Source organism: Suillus bovinus, assembly GCF_016758785.1.
Source record: "Suillus bovinus strain UH-Sbo-P2 chromosome Unknown EDB93scaffold_19, whole genome shotgun sequence".
Classification (NCBI taxonomy): Eukaryota; Fungi; Basidiomycota; class Agaricomycetes; order Boletales; family Suillaceae; genus Suillus; species Suillus bovinus.
The window spans coordinates 108,074-120,506 of NW_024542075.1; the positions used below are offsets into that span (position 1 = coordinate 108,074).

A 12,433-nucleotide genomic window follows, 5' to 3' on the forward strand; every position below is an offset into this window, starting at 1 on the left:
GATGACTCAGCGAATAACTTAAATTAACTTGAAAGCGCTGAATCATCCAACTCTCAGTACTTCGTAACGGTAGCCTAAGAGAATACTAGCTATGCTCAGATCCAACCAAGTCCAAGTATTCAAAGCCTCATGAGGGGGTACAATTCTGATGGATATCGTGCACATCTTAGATCAGATAAAGCTTTTTAATAAATTTATCGGTCAACCCTCTTAGCCTAGGATGCCCTGATCTCTATTGATAATGCAGGTGATGCATGATGATTTAGAAACTGAAAATCAGTTCGTCCTCAAATCAACTCTACTATATAGATGTACCCAAGTGTTTGTGCCAAATTGTGTGTTTTTGGCAGTTTCATGTATTGCTCTCGATCCACAAGTTGACAACACAAAACAAATATCGGATAGTCATTGATAAATAGATTGGCATCTCAATAAAATGGCCCAAATTTTTAAATTCAGAAAAGTTGATTGGTTGTGTCACTGCAGCATGTTCGAGCACGTTTACTTGCACACCGGCGGTTTCAGAGTTTTGCTTCGGGCAAGATTTTGATTGAAATGAGAATGTCAAGTTAGGCATTCGTTACTCGTACTTTGAATTATATCGCTGGGATACTTACCTCATTCTATGTACATTCTCTGCCTCGAACTAACTTAGAATACAATAAATTAATAAATAAAAAAGACACAAAAAAGTTTTAAATCTCAAAACAAATAATTAAAATTCAGCCTTGAGCTGATTACATAATTAAGCTCGACGTTCCTCGGTGTTATTACGGTGTTGATAACCGACGGCATGTTAGTAACATTATTTGTCACCGAGTCCTTGTTCGCACAGTAAAAAATGCGTTTGTGAATCTGGTGATGCATCACTTGTTTCTACTCAGGTATTGCAGTCTGGCACTAATGATGCATCACAGGTTCGCTATGCCTTGTTTGATGTAGTGCTATGACAGTAACCTGTGGTCGGTCTGTGATCTGTATGGATGGCACCGCATCATTTTTACCCTAACCTTAGAGGAAAACTGTTCTACAAAGTGCGTGAGAAGACTCACGTTAACCAAGCGTCGGTAAGTACTGCATTTTTACTTATGTCTGACCTGAGTAACGTCATTGAATCAAGACCTGTTTCGATTCAAACCCTGTTCGTTGCAGGGTCGAGTTGTTTGACAGGATACCTGTGAGCTCCGCACTCGTGTTTATTGAAAATCGCACAAAAGGCTTGATAAGTTTCATCCCTCCGAGTCAGACCTGCAGTTTCACCTGAATCATGACAGCCTTCGAAGTCAGTTTCGCTCATTCATACGAGTACTCTCCGGACTGCCCAGCTGCCCACATTCATATGCTGCCAGTGGAACTTCTACAGCACATATTCTTACTCATCGTCAATGACGTTCCAGACTGTCCTGGTGTCTTCTCCTATGGAGATACAACCATATCTGCCAATGTTGGCAGCCCTCCCCTAGTCTTTACCCGCGTGTGCCATTTTTGGCGAGTTATCGCACATTCAACGACAGCAATTTGGTCGTGTATGCAGGTCTCGCTTCCGGGACGAGTCGAACCCTTGAAACCATTTCTTCCATCTTTCCTCCAGTCGTGGCTTGCACGCTCTGGAAATCAGCCTCTCACCCTCCGCATTGTGTCTGGACAGCTCCCCGTACGCACCACACGGCGCTGTACGCGACAGTCGTACCACAAACCCTCACAGGCAGATTCCCAACTGCTCGAAATCCTTCTTTCTGAGAGCAAGCGTTGGGGAACCGTGGTTCTGGCATCTGCAGATGACTTGAATCATAACTTTAACACACCCCAGTTGAGATCCTTGCAGTGTTGCTGGTCAGAACTCAGCAGTTTCAATGCCCCAAACCTCACTCATCTACACATCATCTATCGCTGGTCTCTTACCATGCGATTCAGACATATTCCCACCTGTGACAATATACGTCATCTCTGGGTCCAGAATGCTTCCGCCCGCGTCATACGTTCTACTTTCCTTATGTTCCCTCTTATGGAGTCCATCAAGGTGGATCTAATCATATCGGATATTGGCCATCCACATAATTCAACCACCCACTCTTGCCTTAACTCTATCACTTTCCCCATCCCCTCGGATCCTTTTCAACAACGCGAAGTTCTTAAAATATTTGACGAACTTTGTCTTCCCATGTTGCGCAAATTGACGTTTGTGGCAGATCCGGAAGAATCAGAAGTTTCTTGTATTGTGGCAGCCCTGGAAATTGCATCTTGCAACGTACGTGTGATAGACTTTCAGACGACCACACCGTTAAGCGAAATTGATATGGATGTCATCGAACCGTTGTTTTCTGTTGCGAGGGAGGTTACTATTCATGGCAAGGCGCTTTGCCGTCTTGTCAGGCAGTAGTACTGCATCCCCCGTATGTGATACGATTGGTATCTAGTATTGCATATATGTTACAGTCTACTAGCGAATCTCAGGGTGTAATATTACATATATATGTTGAAATCGAGGAACTATAAGATACTTCAGCGTACAAATTTTGTCCGTCTCGGAAGTTGTTGATATCAAACGTTCCGGGACCAGCTATTGTATGGAACAGCGTAGAGCCACGGGGAAAAACTACCAAACTACACCAAGCGGACGAAGGGTTTCAGATAAGCAGGTAAGGGAGGAGGCGAGCTGAAACGAAAGCAGGAAGCGGGAAAAACACCACGAGAGATGTCATCTGCCAGATTATCGCAAGACCTCACCCATTCAACAGAGATCTGGATGCCATGTTCGAGGGCAAAGGAGGAGAGGCGTTGCAAAATGTCATTTTGGACCACATTGCGAGATCGACCAGCCTTAAGAGCCTTAACACCACCCTGATTGTCGGAATAGAACCGCACGTGCACGTCACGAAGACCCGAGCGGACAAGGGCGCGGATGCCGAGGTCGATCGCTACCATCTCTGCCCACCCAATATCTCGACCATCTGCCCTCCAGCCATCCAACAATTCCCAAGCGAGCCAGCGGGAATCAGCGAGGAAACCAATACCAAATGAGGTGGAAGCATCGACAAAAACAGATAACGGGGGAGGGTCGGGAATTAGTAGACGAACCGGGGTGCTTTCTAGTCGAGCCTGAATGACTCGTTGAATATCGCAATCTATGTGTGGTATGCTAGCGTAGTGCTGCAACTCTGAAGAAAAGGTCATCATCTTCGAGTCGACAGATGAGTCCTTGAGGGCTTACGTCGTATCTGTGCATCTGGGGTATTGCCCCACTTAGAGAACATGATTTCGAGGGCCTCTTCTGCTTCATTACAGCACATAGCGCTATGGAGCACTGCATTCTTTAATTCGTACCCTATGTAAGACGAAGGATTGAGTTCAATGACCTACGCAATTAGTAGAATAAGTACAACTGCTAGAGAGATTATAACTATCGTCCTCACCCTGTTCGCGTCGTGAAGAGCCTCTGCGAAAGTGTTGCGTCCCAAATTTGCTTTACAGCGGCGTACAAAGAGTGACTCGCATGAAAAGTCCAGCCCGATACCCGCCGAATACAGTTCAATGGCTGTTTCATAATTTTTCGCAGCAACAGCCTCGTCTCCCTTTGCGACACAGCGCGCAGTGCAATCATTCTTGAATTCTAAATGATACCAGACTAAGTGAAGTCATCTAAGAGCCAAAAGCACTCACCAGTAGTCCATTCCAGGTTGCTATCCTTCACATCCTTGTCGATCATCGACATCATATGTTGGTAGGATTCGACAGCTTCAATCACTCGATCAGCACGGAGGCATGCTTCACACCGTATTTGGTTGACGGTTTGCCAAGACGAGTCCAAGTCCCAGCCGAAGAGCTGTCCATCATGTCATCGATCAGTAAAAATGTACTGTGATCTCATAGCGCACCACCGTGAATATCTTCAATTTGGGTTCAAAAAGTGCTCTGCTCGAGAACAAGTCGCTTATACCGGAAATACTGCTATCGAGTTGATCAGCTGCTTCGCTGTACCGCCCATCCTGAAAAGCAATGATTGCAAGCTGCACACGTAGATATGACTGATATGTTTGGTCGAAAAGTGAGAAAAATTTGAGGTCTGACACATAGCTCACATTCACAACGCTGCACGGAATTGGATCCGGATGTTGAAAAGCAGTCGTAAGGTCTTGAACTCGCCGCACTGCCTCATCATGGCGACCGGCATAGAAAAGCGCAACAGCCTGGACAAAGTCTTGGTGTGTGACAGACTGACTGCCAGAAATGGTGACGACAGTACCTTGATCAATAGTAAAAGATTGATGATATTCGGATCACTATTGGAAAATAGAAAAGCGGAATCGAAAGCTTCCATAGCGTCCCAGAGCCGCTTGTTGCCACAAAGGGCGAAGCCCTTTGAGATGTAGCCCAATAATGAGGGCTGGATAGCAATGGACTATGCGACAAAGCTGAGTGACCTAGCATCGACGGCGTCATGAGAAACAGAATGTCTGACCTTGACTGCGTCTTGAAGCGCATAGTCCCAGTCGGACCTGCGCGCCCTTACAATTGAGCGATTGGCAAATGTATCACGTCTGTTGTCATCTTCGTCAAAATCAATCTCATGGGTCAGAAGGTCTTCGATGATGTGAAGGTCCCCAGAATCGCGAACCGTCTTCTTTATAGCAAAGATCTACATAAAGCAAGTTCACGTTCAGTCAAAAATGAATAAAGACAGATAGCTCACGTCAAATAATGAGTCTTCATCGTCACTGCCAGAGGCGTCGCGGGTGTCAGAGGAGTCACTTGTGCTGTCCTGATCGAAGGAGGGTTCTTTGTGATTGCCGTTATCGCTGGTATACCCATGTTCGCTGTCGCAACTACTCTGTGGGTCAGCACGCAAAAAGAAAAGGTATAGATAAATAGAAGGGCAGAACAACAACGAGCAAGAACGTACCTGCGTTTCGCTGTTGCGGAGTTGCTCTCCCTGTACTTTTTCATCCACTGTCGAGCTTTCCTCAACTTTTTCATCCTCCAGTATGTCCCTAATAGACCAAAGCTGAAGATTCCCATCGTCGGCTCCACTCACGAGTAGTTCTGCATCGGGAGAAATTGCGACAGAGTTAACTTTTTTGGCGTGTTCAAGTACATGTCCTATCTGCTTATGTGTCTTTGTGCACCACAGCCGCACAGTTCTGTCGTCCGATGCTGTGGCGATGAAAGAGTTATCTGATGAGATGGCAAGACAAGTAATCCAGCGAGTGTGACCGATGCACGGTTGACCGATCTTTTTCCCATTAGACGAATCCCAGAACTTGGCTGAATTGTCGGATGATCCAGAGACAAGCTGGCTGCCGTCTGGCGACCACACAACACTTCGAACTGACCATTCGCAGGCCTTGATCTTGAGCAAACATTCGGCGTTAACGGTGCGCCATACCCGAATGGTATGGTCAGATGATCCGGATGCTAATTTTAACCCATCCGGGCTAAATGACACACTCCACACGTGTACGGTTTTACTACGATGATCTTGACTGTCGAGTGTTGCAAAGACTGCGCCAGTCTCCGCATCCCATACAACAACCGTCGAATCATGCGAACCGCTTGCGACTCTCTTTCCATCCGGGGAGAAGCACACAGAGTTCACCTTCTCTGTATGCTTCACCAGCGGATTGAGTACCATCTGTTTGCTCTCGGTGTCCCAGATGATGACAGTGGTATCATCTCCACCACTCACAATTCGGCTGTCGTCTGGAGATATGGCGACTGTTCGCACCCGGTCCGTGTGCCCTTTGAATGGCCCTCCCACCATTTCTCCTGGTCGCCGCACGTCTAAAATTCGCAGGGTTTTATCGTGCGAACCAGTGACGACCCGTCGACCGTCATTGAAGAATGCAACTGCCCACACTTTGTTCTTGCTCTGTTTCACCGCCTGCTTTGGCGCCAGCTTCCCTCGCAAAGTATCTCTTGCTGTATCAGGTACCCCTGACATATCGTGTGACCTAGACAGAGAGACGGTCAGTTAGAATAAACTCAGGTCGGAAAGGAGCGCACGTTTTGGTTATCGTCATATTGTGGATCTTGTGTGCAGTGAGTTGTTGAACTTATCTGAGGCGCAACTCATGTCCTAGCTGCTTATGTAGGGTTCTTGGTGGATCCATCCCACGCTGCTGCAGCATGGATCTCACATCGCTTCTTCCATCATCACCCAGTCTAGCTTCATATCCAATTCCTTTACTGCAAAACAGGATATCAGTGTGATAAACTCATCTTACTCTACCAGGCAGTGATGGTTTTCGATATACCATATCATTCTATGGTAGAGCTTCAGGAAAATGGTCAGTGCGGCTTCCTCCAGCTTCTGTTACAGGGTCAACACGTGTTTTCATTTGAACACACGCACCGAATACGCACATGAGACTGATCAGTGGGGACTGTTTCTGCTCGCAGTATACTGATGATAAGCTTGGACAGATGTGTGTGCATCTACTTCAAAGTTATGACAGCATGACTAGGCGTAGTGTAGCAATGCTAGCCACCTCACACACAATTCTTAAAGTGTCCGTCAATCTCGACAAGGGGAAATCTAATGTTGGTCTATTACCATTCAAGTCGCTCTCACTTTTGATCGGACGATGATCTCGGTGAGTAAAATGTTGTCGCACCTTTCCAACTGGCAACAAAGATCGCAAATTGATAGCTGAGGACTCGGGCCGAGCACAAAATGTCGCGTTAATGAAACCAGAGTTCACGCCATCGCAAAGGAGACACGCTTTGAACCCCTCGTAGTCTGCAGTTCATATGTTGTGGTCCAAGTTTCTAGCTAATCAATGTTGCCAAGGGTAGTGAAGACAGTGATAAGTATGCTTCGCATATAAGTTTTACATTTGTCGTACAGCTTTCTTTTTTTATTCCAATTTTTTGTCCTTTGCAGACGTAATCTACATGATGTAGGACAATTCATTCAAGTCTAAAGACCCCCGGGTCCTTGTCGCATCTTCTTTGGGTGCGTGAATTCTACCCTGTTGTGAGGCGCACCCTCCGCCGTTCCTGCCGGCTGTGTACAGCTTCATTGCGGGTTGTTCATCATGTAATGTGTCTGATATTTAAGTTCACCTAGATATACTAGGTATTTCCAATAGCTGGATGTTGTTATCGTACGAAGCTAACTATCTGTTGTCAGGTATATCTTCACTGTACGCGCTCAGTGAATCTTGTCTTGAAGAATGTGGTCACATACTCCTAAAGACAGTAAAGAGTAAGTCATTAGTCGTTCGCATAGACATATACACACCTCATCATGAATTTGCTTCAAGCTCGGGCGGTCCAGCATTCGCTGAACGTATTTCGTGAATTTGGCAAATTTAGGCCCTTTCAACTCCTCGCCTAACTTGTACCCCATCCCGACAGGGAATTTCCCTATTTTTAATTAATCAGATTCAACTTCTCGGGAAAAGGCACGAGTGGATGCTCACCTGTGTCGGTTTCAGTGACAATTTTGAGCCTCGCGAGATGCGGAGAGATGCATGCATCTGCGATAGTGTAGTGATCTCCAACTGCAAAACCTTTCCCCTCCTCAAGAAGTCCTTGAATAAATTCAATCCCCTTCAGGACACTGTCATATGACCCCTGCCCCCGGATGAAATCATAAGATGCTCCCTCGAGGTATTTAGTAGTCGCGTCAATGAAGAAACGGACTTTGGCCCGCAAAACAGGATCCTTTGGCAGGAGGCCAGAGTCTGGATAGAGGTCGGCCAAGAACTCAAGAATGATATTCGATTCTGCGATCTTAGCGGACAGGGGCGATGGATCATCGGGGTCGACATTGGGTCCCCCATATGTCACAGCGGGCACCTATGGTTATGTCACATTCGTCTGCAATGAACACATAATGTTACACACACCTTGCCGACGGGGTTCACTCTACTAGTGTACCACTCTGGTTTGTTAGAGAGATCGACTTGGTAGCCTCTGTAGGGTGCATTGGCTTCGACAAGAGCTAGTTCAATCTGTCAATCTGCGTCAGGGACTCATGAGATGCTGTCAGCTGTTATTTTACCTTCTCGCTATATGGTGAGATCTGCAGAGTGCCGGGTCAGATAAGTGTTCCACTTCACTCTCCATCGTTCCTCACCTTGTGAAGGTACAAAGTCAGCTGCTCAGACATGATTATAATGATTTGAGTAATATCACTTGAACAGAGGAATGCTCAAGCTTATATACGAGACAAGCGGAACTTTAGGCCCGGTTGGTCATCGCATAACTTCGTGGTGAGCCGACTGCTAGATTCATTCGTAATCAGGAAGGGTCAAGTGCGGGAATGAATCTTGCTAATTAACAGACTAGTCAGACAATCATAATATCCCGGTAGCTTGGTGAATGAGTCAGTTGCTGACTGAAATGTGCGCCTGTTGGTTCACGTCATACATCAACATTACGGACTTCAGCAACCGAGCTTACTAGTATACGCATTACATGTGACAATTGAAGTAGGAGAAGATTCTAGAAATTCGGCATCTGCCGTCTGCTAACACACTTCTCAGGCCTGGGCCTGCAGTATGATCCGTTAAGTTCGACACTACATACCGTGAGTCTGAGATGAATGGTTCAGCATCGATTTACTATCCTGTCAGTCTAGTAAGCAGTTCATATTCTGCCTAAGGGCCTTCATTTTGGTCCTAGCTGAGCCCAGCTGTAATCGGCTATGCCACATACGAGAAAACAGCCTTTTTCATGTTCGGAAGATATAGAAGAGGGTGAAAACGAAGGCTTTGAAAAGTGTTGCGCAAGTCGGACAGACTTGTCCCTGTTGTGCTGCAGTCAATATGCCAATTTTAACCCATCCGGTCTACTTCACACAGCATGACTAGGCGTCACTAGTGTAGCAATGCTAGCCACCACACCCAACCCTTAAAGTGTTCGTCAATCCTGACAAGGGGAAATTTACTGTTTGGTCCATTACCATTCAAGTCGCTCTCACTTTTGATGGAGACGATGATCTTGGTGAGTAGAATGTTGTCGCACCTTTCTACCTGGCAAAGAAAATCGCAACTTCAAGTTGATAGTTGAACGTTGAGGACTCGGGCCGAGCACAAAATGTCGCGTACCTTTTCATTATTGAGTTATTCCCTCTTATATTTAGTATTATGCAGAAATGTCTGAATCTCCTAAAATGGAATATCGAGAAATTGCGCCCAAACTACCGCCACCAGTCAAACTTGACTCGACTCACTCGAGCCCCAGACTTGAAGTAAGTGCATTCGATAACCATCTGACCGTACTTTCATGACAAGTTACAGCAGCTTACAATATTTGTGTGGTGCCTACGGTTGATACGGAATCCGGCCGTCACTCATGCGTTACGGACTGCCACGCTCAACTTCGCCATCTCCTGAACGGAGGTACGTGCACAGTGCGTGTCACAGTGAGCCAGGCTAACACGGTATTCATCAGATCTCGCAGACGCACCTCCACTTTTGGTCTCCCATCAGATACTGATAGCGATTTCGAAGGCCCACTTACAGACTCAGATTCAGAACCATCCTCCCCAAGCTCCCTTTCATCAGACTCATTTTGTTATGAGTCTGAATCACAAGTACCGCCACCGCCTCCGTGCGTGTATCATCATCGCTATTGTATTTATTCTCGCACTTACTCGGGTCACTTCTGCAGCCGCCCAAAGCGCGAGCCACGCAGTCCAGCTGAACAGCGTCATGCAGAGGACACAGTGGCCGCTATCCGCTTACGCACACGATATCATGATCCTTATGAAGAATGGGAGAAACAGACACGCAAGGATGCATTCGTGCGTGCCTATCAGTTCTTCCTACGCAAATTGCCCCTTGACAACCTCTAATAGCATACAGCGCGCAGAGCACAAGTTCAGACGCGTTTAGAGACGCAGATTCGGCGTACTCAACGTACAACGCAGGAACTGCAATCACTGTCGATTATGCATGCACAACAGCTCGCAGAAGTGCAGAAGCAGCTCGCGGCAATGCAGGTGCGGCAACAGGCGGAAGCTAACAAGCTTGTAAGTAATTGGCAGGAACAAGATAAAACATTTCGCAGTAGGATAGAGGGTGTTATCCGCGTGGAAGAGGCCAAATTACATGCTAAACTCGAAGCTGAGCGCGAAGCGCGGGAAGAGGCGGAGAGAAAACGGAAGGAGGAAGAAGAGGAACGCAAAGTGGAGGAACTGGCGAAGCGGAAAGAAGAGGAACGAGCGCAAAGGCAGCGGGAGGCAGAAGCGGCTGCAAGACACCAAGAAGAGGAGAAAGAGCGTTTGCGCAGGGAAAAGCTGGATGCTGAGGAACAGGGTAGGGCGCAGCTGGGAATGTCATTGGCCGAGGAGGATTGGGTGCATGCTCGTGAAACTCTCAAGGTAAACCTACTGCTTCTGACCACGTACTGAGATACTAATTGTTAATTCAGAATCTAAAAGCCGGGCCAATGAAGACAGTCAAAGGGAACCCGCCACTTAAATCTCAATGGAGCGCCATTCGTCGACAGATAACACCAAAAATCGGACAACTGACACACGACATCGATTCCGTAATGCGAATAGTGAGTTCATCCCTGCTATTGTTCCATTACCTCAGACTGAAATTTACAGACCCAACAACTCGTAAATATCATTTGCCCGTCAGAACGACTTCCTGCAGACATCTACTTCGCCTCTCTATCCTCACTAGCAAAAGCTATCCTTCTTCAAGCAGAAACAGAGGTGACAGCCGAAAAACGAAGTGCCATACCCCTGGCCATGGTCGCCGCGAGACTGCTAGGCACGTTGGAAGGCTTTCCGGATATTTTTTTCGCGAAGCTTGTGCAGCGGTCCGGTGGGTGGCCTGTGCCGTCAGTAATTCCTTCCACAGATTCAGACGGTACTGCGTGGAACGAGCTAGAGCGCACCAAGGCGATGGGATACCGGACGAATGGTGGGCAGAGAGAGACCTTATCCGATCATGTTATGCGCGTGTCTGGGATGATGCGTGTATATTTCTTGATTCTAGCTGCACCTGTGCCGCAGCCATTGGATAAAATGTTCCAGTTACCACGTTTTTGGACGTATTTCGCGAGGATGATTGGGGATGAGAGATTATTGGAGACGGCAGTAGCCGCCCAGGTACTTCATGGTGCGTTTTTTTGCAATTGGATGCTTCCCAGGCTCTCACTCCTAAACTCCGTAGCTGCACTTGACGTTGGAGGCATGGAGGCGAAGTTTATTTGGGGTAATCAGTGGGTGAAGATGCTGGAGTTGCTTTATGAGGGTGCAATGACAGGCATCGGCGGAGTTGAAGGGAAGCTGCTCGGTGGTCAAACCCCTGAGGGAAAAGCTGCACGTGTTCGCGTACAACTTCAGATAGAACGTATCATGGATACCACGAGCTCGCGATGAGGCTCCCAGGTATTCTTCTACCCAATCACGAACTATTCGTTCACGTATAATACTCATTTTGGAAACACATGCATGTATGTACGGTAGCATCAGCCTATACATAACATTTTACAGCGCTACTAATCAAACTCTGGTATGCGATCAGCACTATCGTGTTGCTTGGCAATAAAGGCACACTGATGGTGCACCACAAGTACTATCCGTAACAAAATAAGCTGGCTGCGTACGAGGCTAAGATTCTTTGGTTGACATCGGATCACTGTGCCTGGGACTGCGTCCAAGTTATTCAAGCCAAGAAAGTGTTTCAGACCTCAGGACTTCTTCACAACGCCGAGCCGTAGACAATGAATATCATGACGCCACTAGGATATTATCTATCTATTCTTAAAAGCGAGCGGGACCGGGGGGGCCGGGAACTGAGAAGGAACCAAAGTAGATCGGACAGTGGACTGCCTTGCCTGTTGGTGGGTTGGATGGTACGTTCTGTGACGGTATCCAACGTTCGCGAATCTCTCTTTTTCCCCTCTCACGTTCATCAGGATGAACAGGATTTATTGTTTGAGATGACACTGCAGCAGCGTGTGTCGAGAACGAGGGCCGGGCGCTAGGAGGTAGGGACGAACCAAAGGAGGATGAATAGTCGATGATTCCACCTGTCTGTTCGTTAGATGCGTTTGGTGGTGGCATCCAACGTTCATGAATCCGTCCTCGCTCCCACCCGTCCTTGTCTTGATGAACAGAAGCGTTCGATTGAGGTAACCTGGTATCGTTTGTCGAGAACGACGTGCGGGCACGACCGGGGGGTGGGATCGAATTAAAGTAGGGTGGACAGTCGACAGGTTTCCCTGTCGGTTCCATTGCGTTTGGCGGTGGCATCCAACGTTCGTAAATCGGATCTCGCCCCCACCCGTCCTCGTTTGGCTCAGATCCATCTTCATCGTCCTCTGACCCATCCTCATCCAGCTCAGACCCGACCTCATCTAGGTCAGACCAATCATCATCTAGGTCAGATCCAACCCCGTCTAGCTCAGACCCAACCTCATCTGACTGAATAGGTGTAATTGTTTGAGGTATTGTCGTAGCAGCATT

The 12,433-nt window shown here is 47.3% G+C and overlaps 4 protein-coding genes across 4 annotated transcripts; 2 read left to right on the forward strand and 2 right to left on the reverse strand.

The window, feature by feature from the left end:
- The first annotated feature begins 837 nt into the window (after window positions 1-837).
- EDB93DRAFT_1138288 (uncharacterized protein) lies at window positions 838-2,395 on the forward strand. The gene is made up of 3 exons (XM_041449222.1): window positions 838-966; window positions 1,016-1,067; window positions 1,121-2,395. The coding sequence occupies exon 3, from the start codon at window positions 1,268-1,270 to the stop codon at window positions 2,378-2,380; it is 1,113 nt and encodes a 370-aa protein (XP_041308857.1). The 5' UTR covers window positions 838-966; window positions 1,016-1,067; window positions 1,121-1,267; the 3' UTR covers window positions 2,381-2,395.
- Window positions 2,396-3,424: 1,029 nt separating this feature from the next.
- On the reverse strand, window positions 3,425-6,054 carry EDB93DRAFT_263743 (WD40-repeat-containing domain protein). Its single transcript, XM_041455892.1, has 10 exons — window positions 6,001-6,054; window positions 4,901-5,948; window positions 4,691-4,828; window positions 4,460-4,636; window positions 4,244-4,399; window positions 4,080-4,187; window positions 3,938-4,025; window positions 3,876-3,887; window positions 3,661-3,823; window positions 3,425-3,610 (listed from the first exon to the last, which is right to left on the reverse strand). Exons 1-9 carry the CDS (start codon window positions 6,015-6,017, stop codon window positions 3,768-3,770), a joined length of 1,800 nt encoding a protein of 599 aa, XP_041308858.1. The 5' UTR covers window positions 6,018-6,054; the 3' UTR covers window positions 3,425-3,610; window positions 3,661-3,767.
- A 654-nt stretch (window positions 6,055-6,708) lies between these two features.
- Window positions 6,709-8,391, reverse strand: EDB93DRAFT_1138304 (uncharacterized protein). Its single transcript, XM_041449223.1, has 7 exons — window positions 8,286-8,391; window positions 8,081-8,228; window positions 8,006-8,026; window positions 7,851-7,955; window positions 7,422-7,800; window positions 7,241-7,365; window positions 6,709-7,188 (listed from the first exon to the last, which is right to left on the reverse strand). The coding sequence occupies exons 2-7, from the start codon at window positions 8,111-8,113 to the stop codon at window positions 7,138-7,140; spliced, it is 714 nt and encodes a 237-aa protein (XP_041308859.1). The 5' UTR covers window positions 8,114-8,228; window positions 8,286-8,391; the 3' UTR covers window positions 6,709-7,137.
- A 728-nt stretch (window positions 8,392-9,119) lies between these two features.
- On the forward strand, window positions 9,120-11,473 carry EDB93DRAFT_1138309 (GLE1-like protein-domain-containing protein). The gene is made up of 8 exons (XM_041449224.1): window positions 9,120-9,196; window positions 9,246-9,347; window positions 9,400-9,558; window positions 9,619-9,751; window positions 9,806-10,330; window positions 10,381-10,512; window positions 10,562-11,081; window positions 11,136-11,473. Exons 2-8 carry the CDS (start codon window positions 9,301-9,303, stop codon window positions 11,342-11,344), a joined length of 1,725 nt encoding a protein of 574 aa, XP_041308860.1. The 5' UTR covers window positions 9,120-9,196; window positions 9,246-9,300; the 3' UTR covers window positions 11,345-11,473.
- The last annotated feature ends 960 nt before the right edge of the window (window positions 11,474-12,433 follow it).